Raw genomic sequence first — 21,748 nt, 5'->3', positions numbered from 1 at the left:
TGAGGACAGTGTATTCTGAGGTACTGCAACCTGGGATCCATAGGAAGGCCTGGGTGCCCGAAAACCATTTCTGCTTGCAGTTAACTTTATTCAATGATTTAGTTATCTGATAGTTTTCAGTACTAGTTGTTATTTGTTTTGTTATGTGACACTTTTTAAAAGCTGCTATATGTATATAGAAGCACCATTATTAGAAAAAATGAATCCTAGTGTATTTAAATGAAGCATGATTGAGAGTTAGATTGGTACAACACACACACAAACCCGGTCTTACCAAACATCAAACAGAAAGTTTTTATGATGACATCAGGAGAGATCACATGCACAATTCTGTTTGGAATGGCTCTAAGTTATTTGAACAACAGAAACTGGCAACAGGGCAACACTGAAAGACTGTCAAGAAATGCTTTGTAGAACAATGACCGAAATCAAAAGGGGAATAATGAATCTTTTTCTCATAACTGTGTTAATATGTGCGATGGCTATTCAGCAAACAGAAGGCATCAGAAAAAACATAAAGAGGGACGTAGAAAGCAAGTTTCAAATGGGCTCAGAAGTACACCCAGAAAATAGAAAAGCAGGTCTGACTGAAGAGATCGCCTCGTTATTTACAAGTTTCACTTTTCGCCTGTACAATGAGATAGCTCTACAGAGTTCCACAGATAACATCTTCTTTTCTCCATTTAGTATCACCGCTGCCTTGGCTTTGTTGTCCTCAGGGGCAAGATCAGCTACTCAAGAAGAGCTCATTGATGCATTTGGTCTGGCTAATAGGAACGAAAGCGAAGTAAACAAAATGCATGCTCATATTGGGGACCTGCTGAAGATCCTAACAAAAGAAAACAGTGATTTCCAGTTATCAACAGGAAACTTACTCCATATAGATAAGTCTCTCGCGGTTTCACGGAAGTTTGTGAATGATACTGCACATTATTACAAAGCTGAAGTGTTCCCTGTGGATTTTTCTAAACCCCAGCAAGCCAAGCAGACAATAAATGACATTATAGAAAAGGAAACTAAAGGAAAAATCAAAGAACTCTTTGAAGAGATTGATCCTTCAGCTAAATTAATACTGACCAACTACATTTACTTTAAAGGTAAGGTTTTCCACTTCTTAGGCCTGTAGTGCATCAGTTCATATCAAAATACAGATTTATTGAAATTATATATATATATATATATATATATATATATATATATATATATATATATATATATATATATATTTAAACTATTGAATTGTTCTGTTGTATCCTCAACTGTTTCAGTGCTTGTTAAATGCCATTTTGCTCATGTATATACTGCATTTTTTTTATTGTACTATTACAAAGACAACATACATTTGAAAACAAAAAGTAAAGAAATCAAGGCATTTGTCACCTGTCGTAATCTTTTAGTTTTATATTTTAGGTAAATGGAAGTATGCCTTTGACCCAAAACACACAAGAGACTGGACATTTCATGTGGATGAAACAAAGTCTGTTGACGTTCCAATGATGTTCAGAGATGACACTGAAGATTTTGAGATGCTCTATGATGCAAAATGCTCTACCACAGTATTACAACTTCCTTACACCGGGAAGGCATCCATGCTACTCCTTCTGCCAGAGAAGGGAGAACTTGCGAAACTTGAAAAAAGTCTCTCGCCTAAAAAGTTTAAATTCTGGCTCAACAACTTGAAAATGGGGTACTTGCATCCTTTATTTCTTTCTTTATTTATTTATTTATTTATTTATTTATTACACCGTGTAACAATTTTTTTTTTTTTTTGGTTCCTGGGTAGTAAGTGTTATTTCCTAATTGGTTATGCCTCAAAAGTATAGAAAATGGCTATTATTCCCCACAAACTTTGCTTTTGTGACCAGGACAGTGATATTTTGAAATTTACCTATTTTCTAGAACATTCCAGATAGATTCAGTGCTGAGTAAACTTGGAGTAACTTCTAGAACTTTCTAGAACTTTCCAGTAATATAAATAGTAGTATAAATACAGGGGCCTTAAGCCCATCAGTTCAGTTTAGTTCCAGCTGCCTAAGTGGTTACATATCTGCATTTTTCTGAGATGGCATCAAGGTCATAGGAGACTTCAAAATGGTGGCATTCCTGATGGGTCTCCAAGGCGGTTTTACGAAGTTTCTCTGCTATCTTTGCCTTTGGGACAGCAGGGACACCAAGGCGCACTACCACAGGCGGGACTGGCCACAGTGGACCGAGTTCTCTGTGGGGAGGAACAACGTCAAGTGGGAGCCACTGGTGGACCCCCGGAAGGTGCTGATGCCACCACTGCACATCAAATTGGGCCTTATGAAACAATTTGTCAGAGCTCTAGATAAGGAGTCGGCAGCCTTCAAGTACCTTCAAGACTTCTTCCCTAAGCTGTCTGAGGCAAAGGTCAAAGCCGGTGTCTTCGTCAGATCACAGATAAAGAAGATCCTGGAGTGCAATGAATTCCCCAAGAAGCTCACTAGTAAGGAGAAAGCGGCTTGGAACAGCTTTGTTGCAGTGGTTCGGGGCTTCCTGGGCAATCACAAGGCCGAAAACTATGTGGAGCTGGTTGAGACTCTGGTGAAGAACTACGGCACAATGGGCTGTAGGATGTCCCTCAAAGTCCATATCCTTGATGCTCATCTTGATAAATTCAAGGAGAACATGGAAGCGTACTCGGAGGAGCAAGGTGAGCGCTTCCACCAGGATATACTGGACTTTGAACGCCGCTACCAAGGACAGTATAACAAGAACATGATGGGAGACTACATTTGGGGGCTGATTCGTGAAAGTGATTTACAGTATAATCGTAAATCTCGAAAAACTACTCACTTCTAAATCTTTTGTAGTCATTTTTGTATTACTTTAGTATAAATACATGTTAATTTGGATTCATATGTTGTTTTTTTCTGACTTTATGTGAATGAAAAGACACAAATTCACCCGTTTTCTCATTGGAAATAGGTAAATTTCAAAATATCACTCCTGGTCACAAAAGCAAAGTTTGTGGGGAATAATAGCCATTTTCTATACTTTTGCGGCATAAGCAATTAGGAAATAACACTTACTACCCAGGAACAAAAATTGTGTTACATAGTGTTATTTATGTAGCGTTATTCCTGTTCTATCAATCTAAAGTAAAAAATTAGTAGAAATACATTTTATACACATAGTTTTGGTATGATTGTGTGTGCTGTTGTATTTGTAATATATGTGTTAAGGATTTTGTTATACAGTATGTGCAAATCTGACATTATAAACATACAGTAGCTATTGAAATATCTTTTTCACAAATTCTCCTTATCAAACCTTGAGACGTGACATAAGAACATAAGAAGAACATAAGAAAAGCCATTCAGCCATTCAGCCCACCTATGCTTGCTTGCTTTGGTGCCAGCGTTGTCAGTTAGCACTCAGGAGGGGAACAAAAAAAAAAACTCAAAACAGGTTAGTAGGGGAAATGAAATCCATGGCTAGACGGGACCGCTCTTCCCCCAGGCGGCTAGCTAAAGGTCTTATTGTGGTCACAGAGAGGGTTATACAATATTGTCCATTACAGCATCTAATCTTTTCTAGAAGGATCCAATACTCTGCTTCAACAACTCTGTCTGGCAGTCTGTTCCAATGGTTCCTCCTTTTCCCCTGGTTCTGTTCTCTGTGACCTGTGAAAAATAATTCTCAGCAGTTACTTTGTTAAAACCCTTGAGAATGTTAAATACCTCTATTAAGTCTCCTCTGACTCTCATTCTTTCTAGGTTATATAGATTCAGCTCTTTCAGTCTATCTTCATATGACATGCTTTTTAATCCTGTTCTCAACTTGCATATACTGTCTTACATAGATAGGATTTTTTTTTTTATATATATATATTTCCTTTAGTGTGATGATGAGGTTACTAAGAAAGTTCCAGGTCAACCACATCATGTTATGGTTCTGGAAATATTTAAACAAGACAGATGTGTCAAAATTGTGATGTATTTTTTTCTGTTTACAGATCTGCAGAGATTCATTTTCCAAAGTTATCAATGGAAAAAAAGTATGATGTTAAAAGGATCTTAAGGAGAATGGGAATTAAATCTCTGTTTACAAATGCTGCTAATTTTTCTGGTATTACTGATGAGGGAAATCTTAAAGTATCGGAGGTGAGAGTCAAATTCTGCTGCTGACGGGCCGTACACTATAAAGCAAGTGTTGACACTTTAATGAATAGCCTGGTAATGCTTGCATTTTTGCTAAATGTCTAAAGTATAGTGTAAAACAAGAAAAAAGAATCGCTAAAACATATTTATTAGCTGTTCCGTAAGATTTATGATTAACATTTGGTCTTGACATTTAATTTACAACAGGCTCAGAATTATTTGGATTATTAAAAATCAAAATAAAAAACCTATTGGGGCAGCAGTGTGGAGTAGTGGTTAGGGCTGTGGCCCCTTGACCGGAGGGTCGTGGGTTCAATCCTAGGTGGGGGACACTGCTGCTGTACCCTTGAGCAAGGTACTTTACCTAGATTGCTCCTGTAAAAACCCAACTATATAAATGGGTAATTGTATGTAAAAATAACGTGATATCTTGTAACAATTGTAAGTCTTGTCTGCTAAGAAATAAATAATAATAACATTACCAAAGAGAGGAATTGTAAGAGCATTTTATACAAATTACCTCTCTACCCATATGTACAAGCTCATTAACCATTGAACCATTATTATTATTATTTAGTCATTTAGCAGATACTTTTATCCAAAGCGACTTACAGACTATGTGGTGAACTATGCAGAGCCACTTACTATGGAACTATGCAGGACTGGTAACTGTTTGAGCCTTTTCTCATAACAGGTTGTTCATAAAGCTGTACTCGAGGTTGATGAATCCAAGACTGAGGCTGCTGCTGGCACTGGCATACAGGTTGTGTTTTATTCCATGCCCGCTCAAATAATATTTAATAGACCTTTCATATTGATGATCTATGAAGAACACACCGGAAAAGTACTTTTCATGGGAAGAGTCGTTGATCCCACGAAAAAATAACGTATGTCTGAAAATAAACATGGTATATATCAGTTTAGTGGTAGCAAGTAGAATTTGAATAAGTGAATGTAAATCTTTCCTCGGCATAAAACCACCTGTGATTAACTGGTAGTAATTCATTAAAAAAAAGTAAAATTCTATGACTAAGCAGACCTTATTATTTGAAGTTTGTTAATAAAATGCTTTAAAGAATTGGTGTTTGATTATTCTAAATTACAGTTTCAGACTCACTGGCAGACTAAAAGCTTAATATGTTTTCACCATTTAGTGTTAATGACCTAATACCGCTTTACAGAAGTATGTAGGGATAAGAAGAAAGGATATTTTATCATTGTATAGGATTGTTGATTGATGCATCTTAAAACTTACAAACGCAGTCATGGAGAAAGAAGTCCTGAATATGAGGAAGGAACTAGTTTGTTAACTTTCATTTGAAAATCAGTTTTTCTAAAATCTCAGCAGCATTAGTTTAATGTTCCCTTTCTAATTATAATGATGTCTGGAAATGCACAATGAGCCCCACTAGGGTCTGCAATAGGGCCTAATCCATTAAGAACCAATCACAGGTATAGTCTCCAAAGAATGTGCTGTTGACTCGCTAATCCAAACCCAGGTAGAACTGTAATCCAAACCACGTAATCATACAACTGAATGCTGAAAACAGCAGTGGAAACACACAGATTCATTTCAGTATTACTACAAACAGTATGCTGGTCATCATTGTAAAGTAACTGTGTGAGAAAAAGGTTTAAGGGCAGGATAAAATGCCAACTGTGTCTGTTTTTACTGATTTCTTAAATGAATTATCTACTGCATAGTCTACAAAGAATATAGACTCTATATTTGCCATCCCAAAATAAATTTCAGTCATTTCCATCACCCAATAGGGCTATTAATTACACAAGTTGAACGGAGGAACTGTTATGCTAGGTATAGTAATGAACATATTTAAACCTTAATCCTTCTGTTGTAAAGGCTGTTGTAAAAGTGATTCACCTTTAGAAATGACAGCTGTTTAGTTAACAACTGCTGCACATGAGATTTGGATATAACTAGAATGACCTCACAAAGCTTTCAGTTTCTGGCAGTGAAATAGGTTTCTAGGACTGCACCAGCAGTATCAAGAGGACTGTCAAAATTCCGCCCCCCACCCACACACAATAAAAAAAAAAAAAAAAAGGTTTGCACAAAATGGAACCACTGTTACATGAACTCAAGGGTTTAAATACATGCTTTTGTTTGCCACCTTATCATTTTCCCAGAGTAAACAAAGAATGAACCACAGGTCCTTGTTTTGACCCAAGGGGAAATGATCAACTTAGAAACCAAGGAGAGCGTTAACCTTTACAGTACATTAAGCTTTAGAATAACGAAACTCACACTGTAGCTGTGTCATTGTGTATTCAGCTAATTACCCCAAATAAACAATATGTTAAATTGCTTTTACTGAATGAAAACTAAATTTAAAAAAAAAAAAAAAAACCCTGTGATGAATGTGTAAATGGATAGACACAATTACATAACAAGCAGGCTAATAAGGCATTTCAGTATGAAGATAAGCATAGTTTAAGAGATATTTCACATCCCACAGTGTGAATACTCAAATTGATTAAACCTTGGAACAGGTTGTATTACCACTGGAACACAGAAGCCTCTCTTGTGTACAAATGTTAGCATGGTTAACTGCTGACGTGCCAGGTGACACTCAAATTCTTTCTCTGAGCACTCTACTCTAAAAAAGAAAAAAGAAAGCTGCGCTGTGAGGTAAAATGGAAATAGACAAAAAGTAAAACTCATGTTTAATGTGATATAACTAAATAACTGATTAACCAAGCGACACACAAGAGCACAGGTGATCAGGTAAGCAAACACAAAAGAAGAACCTTACTCTGGAACACAAGTTCAGAGGTTGTCAGCTAGTTAATGTTTAAGGAAGGACTCTTCTGCTTTGTTGGCGTATAAATTGACAAAAAAAACAAGAAGAATAGTCTGGTCAAGGAGATAAATAAAAGTGGTAAGTACATATTTTCCTCTTGTTTTATGAATGCATGTCTGTTATTTTTCATCTATAGTTTTTACCACCATATATATATATATATATATATATATATATATTGTTATAGTATAGTTTGAGGAAAGAAACATTTTAAATAAATGATACATTTGTAACCATCATCACTCTGAAATGTGAGGGTGTATAAATCATAAGCATAAGTCAACAAATTAAATTAACAGTGGGAAACAGATAAAGTTCTGTAGCAAAACCTAGAGCTATAAATATAAGGACATCTGACATGCAGTTTTATGAAATTTAGAATTGTTCCAGAATAACATTTTCTAAGTGATATCTCATTCTTCTAGAATTAAAACACAAGATTTATAAATATAGGCCTCCTTTGAGGAATATGTTACATATAAGATATTTTGATTAATCTTTATATCTTTATTACGAACTTCTGACTAAACTGCTGTTGATTAACAAAATAGTGCAGGGAGCCAAAACTCAGCTTTTCAACAGAATACAAAACAGGTATTGTTAACTGTTCTGCATGGGAACTTGTGGATTTTACATTACATAACAGATTGACTGAATGGATACAATAAGGATTCGAAAGTGGCTAATGCTATCTTTTACACTGCAAACTCCTGCTTGTATCTCCTAGTGGAGCACCTCTAGATCTCAAATAGCTACTTACCAGTTCATATATAGTGGAATTCTGTTAGGAATTCAATTGGATGACACCCAGCAGTCTTACACAGACAATAATGCTCAGTCCCTTTGGTGACTGATCAATTCCGGTTGTAGTTAAATATGTAGTTAATTGTGTCATGGGTAGGGTGACCAGATTTTCAAAGCACATTCACATTCAGTACATTCCCGGGTGTATAATTTGTGGCTAATTAGTTTAACTTGCCATGTTGCGTTATATACGTATTGCTACTTTTTAAAATTGAGTTTATTATTATTATTATTATTATTATTATTATTATTATTATTATTGAAAATAAACTGAATAAAATCGCATGGTGCACTGAGGAACAAGCACGTTTGTCTGTGCTAATCACTTTATAAAAATAATGTTCTTGATTACCTAGTACCTTTTTAAATTGTATTTGGTTTTCACTGCAGGTGCCATAAACTAAGTTATATAGTAAGCGGTTGTTTACGTTTTTAGAGTGTGTCGCACTACAGGAAGTGGCTGAAAACCAGGACTTTTTAAAGATTTTGGGAAAAATGCCGGCACATTGGCACCTTTGATGGAAAACCGGGACTGTCCCGGCTAAACGTCTGGTCACCCTAGTCATAGATATGTAAAATACAGCATTATCAATTTGTCTTTTGGATATCACTTTGACAAAGGTTTCTTTTAATATTAATACATACATTTTACCATTGAGCGTTTCATAGAGAAGTATTTATTTGTAAAATTTCAGACCTAAAATACAGCATTATTCGATTTTGAATACAGTGTCTTTACTAAATCATATACTAATCCGAGAATAACTATTCCATTTATTATTTATTTATAGAAAAATGGGGAAGGTTCTTGGCCTGTGGTTATTAGGGATTCTGCTCTGTTGTGGTGCCCAGTGTGACGATCATTCTAAAGATCACCACCATCACATTCATGACACGGATCACCAGCATGAGGAGAGTGAGCTGCAGTGCCGCAAGTTAATGCCTGCAAACTCTGACTTTGCATTCAGTTTATACAAACAACTGAACTCCCTGCCAGATGGGGAGTCCAGAAACATCTTCTATTCCCCTTTGAGCATTTCTACTGCCCTTTCTGTGATGGCACTGGGTGCAAAGGGTACCACTCATGATCAACTTTTTGAAACCCTCGGATTCAGCCCTTCTGGTCTCAATGAAACTGAAGTTAATCATGCCTTTGAACACCTGTTTCACATGCTCAGTCATAAAAATAACGAGCTTCAGTTGGAAGCTGGGAATGTTGTCTACCTGCAGGAAGGGTTCAAGCCAAATCCTACATTTTTGAAAGACGCCCAACACTTTTACGACACAAAAGGTTTCACAGTCAACTTTCAGAAACCTGACTTCGCTAAAGTAGAGATAAATACGTATATAGCAATGAAGACCCATGGCAAAATCGTTGACTTAATCAAAGACCTAGATTCTAAAGCTGTGATGGTTCTTGTGAACTACATGTTCTTCAGAGGTAAGTTTTAATACCATGGTAATGTCATGTTCTATAATAACGGTTCCTTTTCACAATGCTTTGTTTAAAGAGTTCAGTATTAGGTAAATTAACAATGATCACCATTAGAGTGTGTTTGAAATACCAGAAACCAGCAGAATCTTCTCATCTATAGAAGAGATGATGTACTACATTCCTCTAAATATATAGATATATGAAAATATTTCCAAAGTGTGTTAAGTATAATATACATCATAGTGAAAAAAAAACTGAAACCTTTACTGCTGTTTATAACCAACCCATTGCTTTTCATAAAGTAATATGATAATGATCAACATTTTTCAAAGTATTCTTTAATTCAAATAATCTTACAACAACTGAAAATAGTTCCAAAAAAGTAGATTTACAGCAAATACACACAATACTTTTGATAGGGCAACAATTAAAAAATACACTATTTTCATTTGAAGTAAACCATACTAATTTCAGGACTTTAATCTGTATTGAATTGTATTCTCAGGGAAATGGGTAAAGCCTTTTGATCCAAAATATACAAAGGAAGATGTCTTCCATGTGAATGAGAACACAACAGTCCCAGTTGAGATGATGATCCGAAGTGGCAGATTTGACTATTATTATGATGAAGAAAACTCTACTTTCATACTGATGCTACCCTACAAAGGAGATGCATCACTGATGCTTATCTTGCCTGATGAAGGAAAGCTTAAGGAAGTGGAAGAGATGTTGAGTAAGGACAGCATTAAAAGATGGCACGATTCACTCTTCTTTAGGTAAGTTGGAGGACATTAAAAATATACAATCCATAACATCATTCATATATATATATATATATATATATATATATATATATATATATATATATATATATAGAACAAATCTAGAACAAGTACGTTCAGTTAAGAGGCATCTCTCAAGGGATGCCAAATTACTTACTCTTATAATATTGCAATGACCCATACTGAATCAATAATAATGTGAGAAGAGGAGGCATATGTGTTTGCTTAAACTAGGTGTAATGAATTCAGTAACTGACATCAGAAGAAATCCCTTTTAATTAGGTCATTAAACATTACCGGTTTAATCCAAATAATGAAAGTTATAGACTCTGCAAATATTTAATACATTTCCTCTCTTTTATTCAGATTATTATTCTAAATGAGTTACATCTTTATTGTATGAGATAGTGAACTGGAAGGAAGCAAACAGCAATTTGTTTTTCTTTTAATTTTCCAGCTCTGTGGATGTGTACCTACCCAAATTCTCAGTTTCTGCATCCTATTCCCTCAAAGAAATACTGGCAACCATGGGTATCATCAATGCGTTTAGTGATAACGCAGACTTTTCCAGAATTACAGAAGAGATTAAACTGAAATTGTCTAAGGTAAAATTACCTCTGTGGCCTTATGTCTTCTACGATTAGACAATCTGTATCATAAAATGTACAGATGAAGGGCATGTTTAATTAAAACAAGTTTATAGTTCATGAAAAATTGTTTTACAGTGGAATAAAGTGTATTCTGTTTTTTTTTCAAAGTGCTGTTAATCTATGAGAATGTATTAATTGTTAAAAAAAAAAACATCCCTTAAAAAGGAAAGGTTTGGGAATAGGGCCAAACTGAAGAGAACATGGAACAATGTCTTTTTTGTTGTTTGCAGGCTGCCCACAAAGCAGTGCTAGACGTTGATGAGAAGGGAACTGAAGCAGGAGCTGCCACTTTCATTGAGGTGATGCCAATGTCAATACCTCCAGTTGTGAAATTTAACCGACCCTTCATCTTGTTGATCGTCGAAAAAACTACCAAGAGTATCCTCTTCATGGGAAAAATAATGAATCCTTCTCTAAAGTAAATATGTGTTAGCAGTGCCACTTTTATAACGAATACACAATGGAAACATTTTAAAGTCGTTATCTTTAAAAGTAGATGTATTACACTTACTGAACTGTTAAAAGGTGAAAAAGCAGTGAAACATCTCTAAAATTCACATGTATGCATTATAATAATTTATGTTTAGTTATTTTTGCAATGGCAAAATAGATATTCTAGTCTGTTCTTGCATAAAAATAACATTTTAATATGTAAACTCCTAGTCATTGTATAATGCAATAAAAGAACAAGTGTAACAGCATTACTCAATTTGTTTGTGTTCTTTTCACTGTACAGTATCTAGTATGAAGGTAACATGCAGCTGAACCCTCTTTTGAAATGCTGAACCCTCTTTTGAAAAGGTTGCGTCAGTGGGTATTACGTAGCAGTTTTATTTTATAAATAAATGCCATGTATTGTACACCCCCAAAGTATAAAGCAAAAGTAAACAAGGATATGCAAATCATTAGAAAAGGAAAAAGCATAAGAACGAATCTGCATTGAAAATAAAATCCACTAAAAAGACCATATCCAGTATAATGCGCATTTAAAAAAGACCTGGCGATCATTGGAAGTTTTACAGTCACAGAAATAAAAAAAATAAAAAATAAACATTATACAGGAAAAGTAAAGGCATATAAAAAAAAAAAAACATTGTACAAACAGAAGTTAAAAAATTGGAAAGGCAAGTTTAAAAAAGTATGTTTTGAGATGGCTTTTAAAAATATTGAAAGGCTCAGATTCCCTGATCACTTTTGGAAGAGCATGGAAAATGTGAGGCTGCTTTTCATTGGATGATTTAGTGCACATACTATTTTCTTTAAATTAATTGGCTCTTATTTCATTTGTAAAGAACTGATTGGCCCACATTTGTACGTGTAGTAAAATAGTATGTGAAGTTAACAAAATAGAACGCGTAGTGTATCGCAGTACTACATGTAGTAATTTATTTGAAATGTGTACTAAACAGCACACGTTTTTGACCCAGATGGCCTTCCATAATGGCCTTGCTATATCATGCTGTACATGGGGGGGGGGGGTTGAAGAATCATTTTAATTTAAACACTCACTTTTCTTTTATGGAATGCACATTTGCATAAAGTAATATTCAATAACAATGCAAATAAAAATACATATTCGGGCTCAGCCTTATTAACTAGGCTTTTAAATCCATTTCTACTTCCATTGTCACTTGTCCTCTTATTGAAATCATCTACAGTACATGTTGGGTTTCCTTATTCTTCAAGTCCAGCAAACACAAGGAAACATGCTTCCATGACTTTTTCAGAAACAAAAGAAGCACCCACTAAATGAACCAAACCAGAACAACTCCAACATTTCATTTAGAGGCTTGACGGTAGTCTTTTCTCATTTGTGTAGAATTGCAATTGGTCTTTGTTTCTCTAAAGTAATCATGCTGATAATAATTTGGAGTATAAAGCTGTGAGAACATGGCCCTTGATTTTTCTTTGTTTCCAGAAACAAACAAAAAAAAATTCACGACGGGCTTGTGCTCAAAATGTGATCCTCAAATAGTGGTCCTCAAAATGAAGACTTCATTTCTAAAATACGAAAGTGCTCAGTGTCTTATCCATAAGAAAAGGTTTTGAACTGGCATGATGTGTAAATAATGAAACCCATTTGTCTAAAATGCAGGATGTATTCTTTAACCAGATGGGAACATCCTTGTACCTTAAATCCCAAAAAGCAGGTTATCAGTAAAGGCAAGAAAAGCAAATATGTATTCAATCTATGAGCGACCATGGTTCAGAAAAACAAGATCACGTTTTGGGCAGATAATAGAGAAGTTCTGTTTCTCATCAATCCAGCCCCTTTCATGAACGCCAAAAACATGTTGCAGTGATTGCTAAAAATGATTGTGTTCCAAAGTCATACCAAATATATCAGTTAAAACTATCTGTATACAAACAGCATTGCTATTACGTTTGTAAAAATGTTGTAGTTTGCATGTAATTTGGACAGATAACCGTACACTAGAGATGCGACAATTGTTTGATTATTCAATGCCATGGCTTTTATTTTGCATGTATTAATTAACATTCTTTGATCAATGAATTGCCCAGATGCTTTATTTGGAGCCTCACATACAGTAGCTGTCTACTCAATGACACATGCTTTAATGCACGTTGCTAGACTAAAGCTCTTCCATTTGCATTTGTTTTGTGTCTAAAGAAAGAAATGTAGTGTCTTGCTTTTAAAAAAAATAGAATAGTATTAATAGTATAATAGTAACTGTGTATGCAATATATGCACGTACATGTATTCAGTTGTATTTGCAGGCTTTTTTCTACACAGAGTACACATTTATTTGGTTTTTGAATAACAAAGTGTTCTCAATGCATTGATTATTACTGCTGTTCGATTAGGAAATTGGTTGCTGATTGTACCTCTACTGTACACTATTTATTGAAACATGAAGCACTCTTGTGTTTCATCAGGACTTTATCGTAGATTGCAGAGCACAACACATTTTAAGCATATGTGGAATGAGTGTTAAGTAATGGGTTAAGGAATGATTTGTTAAATATAATGTTATGTATAGGGGTAGAAAAGCAACATGGTCTAGAAAAACAGGCTGCCATGACTACCATCTCATTTCATTTTATAAAACGTTCTGTTGAAAACACTGTATGTAATTGTAGACTGTTTAGGTTCTGTTTGATTAGTCTACCAGTGGCCTTTTTTTGGCCCACTTTTCTAAGATTGTCATTTAATTACTAATTGATAGTATGACCCTATGTGCATTAGAAGGTCAGTTGGAGGAAGTTGAGTAATTTATTGTTTATCTTATCAGCACTATTTGTCCTTAGAATGTTGCAAAATACTTTCAAAATCAAAGCTTGCCATGCCAATGGATAACAAAACAAAATACTCAAGTGCAAAAGCATGAACACCATACCATTGATTATCTTAATATTTCTTCTGCAGTGAAAATCCCCCTTTTAACCATTTTTTAACTGAATATTAATAATAATGAAATAAAAAAAAATATATATAATAATTTCTTACACTTGGCTGGTCCTCCATAAGTCTGTCTTTGGGCTGTCAGTACATTGATGTGGTAAACTTACTTTCTAATCACCCTGTAAATCAAATTTAGATTATTGATTCCCATTGTAGTTCACATATTTAAGTAGTGATTAAAGAACAAAGAAAGTTACAATTTTTGAGGAAAATATTCAGGAAAATAACTGTATTACATACTACATTCTGCTAATGTATGTGCCATCCTCGCAAATTACAGGATTGGGTGCTATGAGCATAGTGAATGGAAACCACAGTGTAACTGCTTGTACTTACTAGTACTGAAGATTATTATATTCATTATTATCTGTACACAAGCACAACAACCGCACAGGTAATTTCTTAATCTCTTGAGTGGACTCAAGTTAGTTCAGCTACGTGATGACACACCTAGAAGAAGCCAATGAATTACAGTTATACTCTGAAGTCAATGTCAAAAGACTTGTTGGATCAATAATGTCAACACAATTTGAACTGTAAACATGTGGTTAGTTAACCGTTCAAATTGTCATCCAAAACATGCTGATACCTAAACCTCAATTTACTCATTGTTGTATGTGCAGTACCAAGCAATAGCAATACAAGGGAGGCTTTGTGGTCCAGTGGTTAAAGAAAAAGGCTTATAACCAGGAGATCCCCGGTTCAAATCCCATCTCAGCCACTGACTCATTGTGCAACCCTGAGCAAGTCACTTAACCTCCTTGTGCTCCGTCTTTTGGGTGAGATGTAATTGTAAGTGACTCTGCAGCTGATGCATAGTTCACACACTAGTCTCTGTAAGTCACCTTGGATAAAGGTGTCTCCTAAATAAACTAATAATAATAATAATATTGCCATCCACCAGCAATAAATAAATACTACAAGAAATGGAAATAAAGCTTAGCCAACCAGACAGCCATATAGTCTCAGATTAATTTAATTGCATTACTATCCAACAATTTACAAATTAGAAAAATAAATGTTTACCACCAACAGCATATCGGATTTGTACATTGTGTGCATTCTTATCTTCAGATGATTGGTTGACTGTATAACTTTACAGAAAGGACGCATTAATTTATAATAAAAAAATATTGAAAATTAAGTGTGTGCTATAAGAAATAATGTATGGAATGGAAAGGTGTTTATTTTTATCACAAGGTGGCACTGTTGTGTTGGATTTTTCCACCAAAAACGTACTAGATTTTTTAAAATAAAAATGTGATTAGGTAACCCATTCTATACCCTCAGCACTGTGTGAAGATGTGTCATCTTCTCTCTATCCTGTCTATCTCCACTCCACTTGTCAGTGTCATCTGCCCTGGTTTCTGTACTGCAAAGTATTGATTAGGATTAAATACACTGTATTGTCAACTCCTTTTTAAGATTATAAAGACTTCAATCATGTCCCCCTAATTCGTCTTTGTTGTAGGATGGATAGATTCAGTTCTTTAAATCCTGGGATTAGGAAGTTAGACATACATTTGAAAAAGTCTTAATTGCCCTACTTTACTGCATGTTCAATACAAAATAACTGAAGAACCTCAAGCTTAGCTATTATTGTTTACTGACTCTTACATGGGAGTTGGAGACCTTTAGCGTTAAACCTCAGTATGTACTTGAAGTCTCTCTTACAAATAGATCAATAATATTACACTACAGAATCATAATATCTAGTATAAGGGATACACAAAACTCTGTATATCTTTGCTGTAGTATGAATTGTTAACAACAATTGGAGGCTTGCTGCCAAGATGGCAAAGCCTAACTTTTTAGTGAATGCTGTGATAATCCTTGTTGCAGATGGTTCCCTCCTACCATGTGAAAGGATGTTGCAGCAGTGTATTGCTTGAACAGTGGAGGCATGGAGGAGTACGTGTCAAGGTTGGGTGAAAACTGTGTTGGGGATCTCCATTGGACTGGATAAGAACATGTGGAGAGAGGATTAGGATAGAATCAACAGGCTCACCTTGCCATTTCTCCAGCAGTCCTACAGCAGTGATCTAAAATATGCCTCCCATGACGTTTTCTGCTAATATTATACTATAGAATAAAATGAATGTCGATGCCAATAATGGCTCAGATAATTCACAGTTTATATTTAGCATCAGTCTGCATCTCCAAGTGTGGAAAAAAAATAAAAATAAAATTATTTGAATATTTATTTATTATTCATTGCATTTATATAGCGCTTTTTATACAAAAGTGTCACAAAGCACTGTACATAGCAGAAAAACAGAACAAACCACAATATATTTGTATAGCATTTTACACATACAACTGTTATAATCAGATCATTTAAATAACATATTTAAACAATAGACACATAATATTACAAAAGCAGCAATTTTAAAGTTACATTAAAACCCACTAAGATAAGAAATCCATTTTATAAGTGTGTTTTAGTCTGGACTTGAAAACTGTAATAGTCCCAGCTTTCCTGACAAACGAAGGCAGAGCATTCCATAATTTAGGAGCTCTACAAGAAAAAGCCCTACCTCCTGTTTTGCTTTTGTTGACCCTAGGAATAACCAGCAGCCCCGCATCCTATGATCTCTGAATGCAGTTTGGAAGATACGGGGTCGGTAACTCCTGCAAATAACTAGGTGCTAATCCGTTCAGGGCCTTGTAAGTTAATGGCAAAATCAATTCAATACTGCACAGGGAGCCAGTGTAAAGAGGCCAAAACAGGGGTAATATGTTCACTTTTCCTGGTTTTAGTCAGAATTCTAGTGGTGGTATTCTGAACAAGCTGCAAGCGGGATACCACATGTTTCGGGACACCAGAAAAAAGTGCATTACAATAATCAGTTCTAGGTGAAACAAAGGCATGCATTAGTCTCTCGACATCAGATACATTATCGGGGTCATGCTCTTCAGGTCCATTGAAGATACTTCCCAGTACTCCTGAGGGTGCACACCTGTTTAAAAACTCAAAAGAGTCATTGCTCAGGTCTAAAATTTTAAACAGATATCCCCCTCCCAGATGTCAAAATAATGTCAGTCGCTCTCCCTAGATGCCATTACCTGGCAGCTGAACACCTTTCAGTTGTCAAATGCTCTTACTCAGATTTGTCCTTGTTTATGCTGGTTCATTTTTAATGCATTTGCTACACAGGAATCAACATGGGACCAGAGACTTTTCTAAAGTGTCTGTCAGTAAGTCAACTGTAACTGTTGAAGCAAATGGCAGAAAATTGCCTAGGACCGTGATACCTATTATGACCAGTACATTGAAACTCCCTATCTCTTCTCTAGTCAGAGCACAGATATCAAATATGCAACCTTTGCATATAGCATTTTTGTTCCAATAAATGGCTGTATTGTCTGTGTCTGCTGTTTTTAGAATCGTTGTTTACATGTCTATTTGCAGATTTATTCCAGCATCCTTCTGTAAAATGAATGCAGAAACCACTGTGTAATGATTAAGCAGATGCCACGTGTCTGAAGCGGAATATTTGTTCACCATCGACTCAGAAGACCGTGCAAAGTCATTCTTACTGATCTGCCAACAATTAAACCATCTGGACTGCATGCTTTAAGTGCCTTACAAACATCATATGAAGATAATTAGTAACCAGTATCAAAGACGCTCTCATTGTTTACAGTAAAATCCTTTTTTTTCACACCTGATTATCATAGCCACAGTTTCTGGCTCTTTGCCTCCACCTAGGTCCCACACTCACACTATGCTTTATGATGGCTGTTGAGGAGTAAACACATTTGATCTGTGATTTCTCTGTTGGATACAAAGAACCCCAGAGCCTCCTGGGATATGTTCCTAGTGGGAGTAGTATACTGTATTTAAACTATTTAAAAGTGCATATACAGTCTGTTTCAGTTTCACTTTACCCTATTCTTTGGGTGTTCCAATTCATATTCATATTCCAATAGCCAGTCTTATATATGCAGTTCAAGCAACAGAATTACCACGTTTTTAAACCTGATCTATCTTAAGGCAGTAACTGCACCTGACAAGGCAAACAAAATATTAAATTTGATAAATGGCTCAATGAAGCACCTTATATTCATCAATGCCACAAAATGTATGATAATTCATATTAGATAGACATATTCAAAATTAATAGAAGATCTAAATTAGATGGTGAGGTAAACTGCTAAATCAACATTTGGAAGAGAATAGAAGGAGGTTTATTCACAACTGAAATGGAAAATGCTGTAATAATAATACTACTACTACTAATAATCTTGAGAACAGGTAAATCCTGTTGTAGCAACAGGTCACCTGGGGATAGTGCAGGGCCATTAAAGCTGAACCATTGTTCAGTATATGCTCAGGATACATTAGTGCAGCCACATGCTTGGCCAGACTTGGGCATTTTTTTGTATAAAAAGTTCTATTAAAGTGTAAAGTCTGTCTTTTATAGCAGACTCAGTGGTTCATACAAAGGTGAGTAAGTGTGTTAAACCTCATCTTTGGAAAGCTGTGAATTGGAAAGTTACCCCTTTCATTTTTCTTAGATCTCAGCTAAGTCTGACTTGGGAGACAGATAATGTAACAAGAATGGGTTTGCATTAAGTATGCTACACTGAGACCAAGACAAGACAAAGCAATGTTCTTTTGATTTGGGACTTGATTGAAAAAGTAGCCATAACCAGTATCACCACAGCAAAACCTACTTCATATAAAACATAAAAATAGTACCTACATTCTTTGTTGGCTTTTGATTGTTTGTTTCCAAGAGGCAGTTGGGGCCAGTGCTGCACTACAACTCATTAATCCATGGCTCTTGAGCTGAGAAGTTGCTGTATCTTTACTCTTTCTGACACATCTGATTATGTCATGCCAAAAGAAATAGTCATTGGGAAACAACAGAGGGTGCTGTTTTTCTGTGTACTTTGGTGAGGTTGGGGGACAAGATCAGACACAGGGCCTTTTTTATTTTTTTACAAATGTCAGACTCATCTGTTTAAATGAATAGAATAAAAGTATACCAACCACAGTCAAGAAAAGTTTAATCAATATCAAGATATATTTAAATGAATTAGGCCTGTAATCTCTAACAGTTTTTAAACAGGGGCATAAGGTACCATTTATACATTGCGTATATAGATAATCATCTTTGAACCTTGCCTAAATAATATAATGAAATACATCTTATTATAAATAGACCTTATCATCCTCTTATATTATCAGTTGAAAGTTACATGTAAAATAATTTAATCAGCTTCAAATACATTCATTAAGATTATGCCAGCTCTGCAAGGAATGAGGAAAACGACTGTTTCTATGGTAACAGCATGTCTTTTTGGGGCCTTGATCACTAATGCAAGAAAAAAAAATGTGCATGTCTAAAACTTCAAAGACATAGAAAACTTAAAAAATGAACGCTTTTATTCAAAAATACCCTTTTAATATGTTTTGCTTGTACATGGTCAATGTGAAAGGATGGACTATAGTCAGGCAGGCCAGATCAATCACACAAATGAATATATCTGTTGAAGCAAACAACCAAGGCTCCCTTTTCTGGGGAGCCAATTCACCTCCAGGGAAGGTTTTTAACCATGTCCTTACCTCATCTATATAATTTTAATCATACAGGGTCTGTCAGTTTAATATATTGGCAGATTACAAGTATGTGGATATTGGGTTACATTTTCCCAGAAAATTCATATGCTATACTGTGTGCTGAGAATAAATGTGAACTTCATCGACTTTTCTTCTGATTTTTTTCATTAGGTTTGTTATAAATGTGTTTGCCATATTGCACTACTGCCACTTGTTTACCTCCATGTCAGCATACTGTATTTAGAATACGCAGTCGAGGGTATAATACAAATTAGAAAGTACTAAGCATCCTCTGCATTTTTTTAACAATAAAATTATACGTTTTAAAAGAATCACTACACCTACATATATCCTCCGAATAATAAAAAATAACCTGTTGCAGGTGTTAATTTACTGTATGTGGTGTAATAAAGGTCTTTCAACAAATATCCATGCTAAGTCCACAATGCAAATGTAGGTTACTATGAACTTCAGTTACAATAATGTGTGCCCATCTCCAGATATAGCTGGGCATGCTCACATCCCTATCCCTGTAATTGGAGATCATTCACCCCCCACAGGGAACAACACATGCTTTTACCGGTACATAGAAAATATCATGAATTTATTTGGAGGTCACATCTAAGAAGGCAGCATGTTTAAAAAGAAAATGTACATAATGGGAATTGCCATGGTTGGGTGTAACCCCAGAGTTCAGCTAATGCTTATATAATATTGTTACAGTGTTATTCAATGGTCACATTTGCAGCTTTCAGTGGGTGTTGCACTTGTTTACTATAATATATATTTCTTTCAAAACTGCCCATTTGCGACCTACTGTATATAGCTAATGAAAGTGCAAAACAAGTCAAATGTATGATATTATTTTGTTAGCTACTTTTTATTTTTGTATTTTTTTTTTAATCGCTGCTTCAGATGAGAAACCTATAAGGCTGTCCCTGATCATCTCAGAAATCTAGGCCTAGAACTGCTCACAGATCTGTTATGTTCAAATACTAAAGGTATGAAAACTGGAAAACCAAAACAATATCTGCAATACTTCCATCTGGAATGAGAGAAAGGTGGACAATTCATCCTTCTCTATACATAAAATAACTTGAGAAATTTAGAGACCATGATAGTGCCATAATAATCTCACAACCCTTACTATAGCCCCAAATAGTAGGAGTATACAGTAATTTTGGTTTGGATCCATTGAGATCGGTTCAATCCAACCCCCAACACTCAAATGTGACTTTGATAAATGGACTCTAATTACCTCATCCTTATGGGTTCAAATTGAATGTAATCAAGACGAATGTGGCTAGCAGGCCCAATTATAGCCTTAGCTCCTTGTTGGTTGCAACCTCCATTGTATATTGCAAAAAAATCGATAAGTTATTTATTACGTTTTTCAAGATCTTAAAAGGCCATAGATGCTCTTGGGGAAACCCTGTCTTACAGTGGTCTCTGTCTACCCACACAGACACTTGACATTTTCCCTTTATACACGACTTCAGAATTGTATTGTATGGAGAAGTATTTTTCTACATACTTCCCTTCTAAGAGGCTTCCAACCAAACTACAGCTGAACTAAACTGTTGCATGTGTGCCTGGCCTCTTAGGTCATTATAAACAGTCATTCTGGATTTCCTCTAGTAATGTTTACATATAACCTCCTCGGTTTTTGTATCGATTTAATTGGATGAGAGGATCTCCATTATACATCATTCACAGTAGGTTTCTTTAGTGATGGGATTCTAGCATTAGAAACACTATGGCGTGCTATTTATAAAAATGTAGGAACTATATTCACATCTCAGACAAAAAATGAATATGCCTTGCAGTGATCTCTGATCTTAATCTTTCTGTTGGTTATGCAGTTGTAGACTTCGCAGTGACACTAGATTAATTATATTATTTTAATATAACTTTTATGTTATCCAGAATTTAGACAAGGATGTTTACAAAATCTAAAACCCCTCAACATTACAAAAAGTTGAATCTACAAAGTTCATGAAGTAAATATGTGTAAAGGGTACATTTAAATTTGAATGCAAATTAAACTGTGGAAAAAATGGAATAAAGGGTAAACATTTTTTTTAAATTAGTTTCAGAAATATCATAGAAAATGTTTGCATTTAATTATAATCTTGAAC

General features: G+C 35.1%; 2 protein-coding genes across 2 annotated transcripts; both read left to right on the top strand.

Annotated features, from left to right (window-relative positions):
- The first annotated feature begins 332 nt into the window (after positions 1-332).
- On the top strand, positions 333-5,196 carry LOC131727658 (alpha-1-antiproteinase-like). The gene is made up of 4 exons (XM_059018985.1): positions 333-1,097; positions 1,411-1,687; positions 3,980-4,127; positions 4,819-5,196. Exons 1-4 carry the CDS (start codon positions 404-406, stop codon positions 5,008-5,010), a joined length of 1,311 nt encoding a protein of 436 aa, XP_058874968.1. The 5' UTR covers positions 333-403; the 3' UTR covers positions 5,011-5,196.
- Positions 5,197-6,870: 1,674 nt separating this feature from the next.
- LOC131727659 (alpha-1-antitrypsin homolog) lies at positions 6,871-11,318 on the top strand. Its single transcript, XM_059018987.1, has 5 exons — positions 6,871-7,024; positions 8,542-9,191; positions 9,691-9,961; positions 10,425-10,572; positions 10,848-11,318. Exons 2-5 carry the CDS (start codon positions 8,546-8,548, stop codon positions 11,037-11,039), a joined length of 1,257 nt encoding a protein of 418 aa, XP_058874970.1. The 5' UTR covers positions 6,871-7,024; positions 8,542-8,545; the 3' UTR covers positions 11,040-11,318.
- Positions 11,319-21,748: the final 10,430 nt, after the last annotated feature.

The sequence above is a fragment of the Acipenser ruthenus genome, unplaced genomic scaffold (assembly GCF_902713425.1).
Source record: "Acipenser ruthenus unplaced genomic scaffold, fAciRut3.2 maternal haplotype, whole genome shotgun sequence".
NCBI classification, from domain to species: domain Eukaryota; kingdom Metazoa; phylum Chordata; class Actinopteri; order Acipenseriformes; family Acipenseridae; genus Acipenser; species Acipenser ruthenus.
This window is presented reverse-complemented; position numbering and strand designations above follow the sequence as displayed.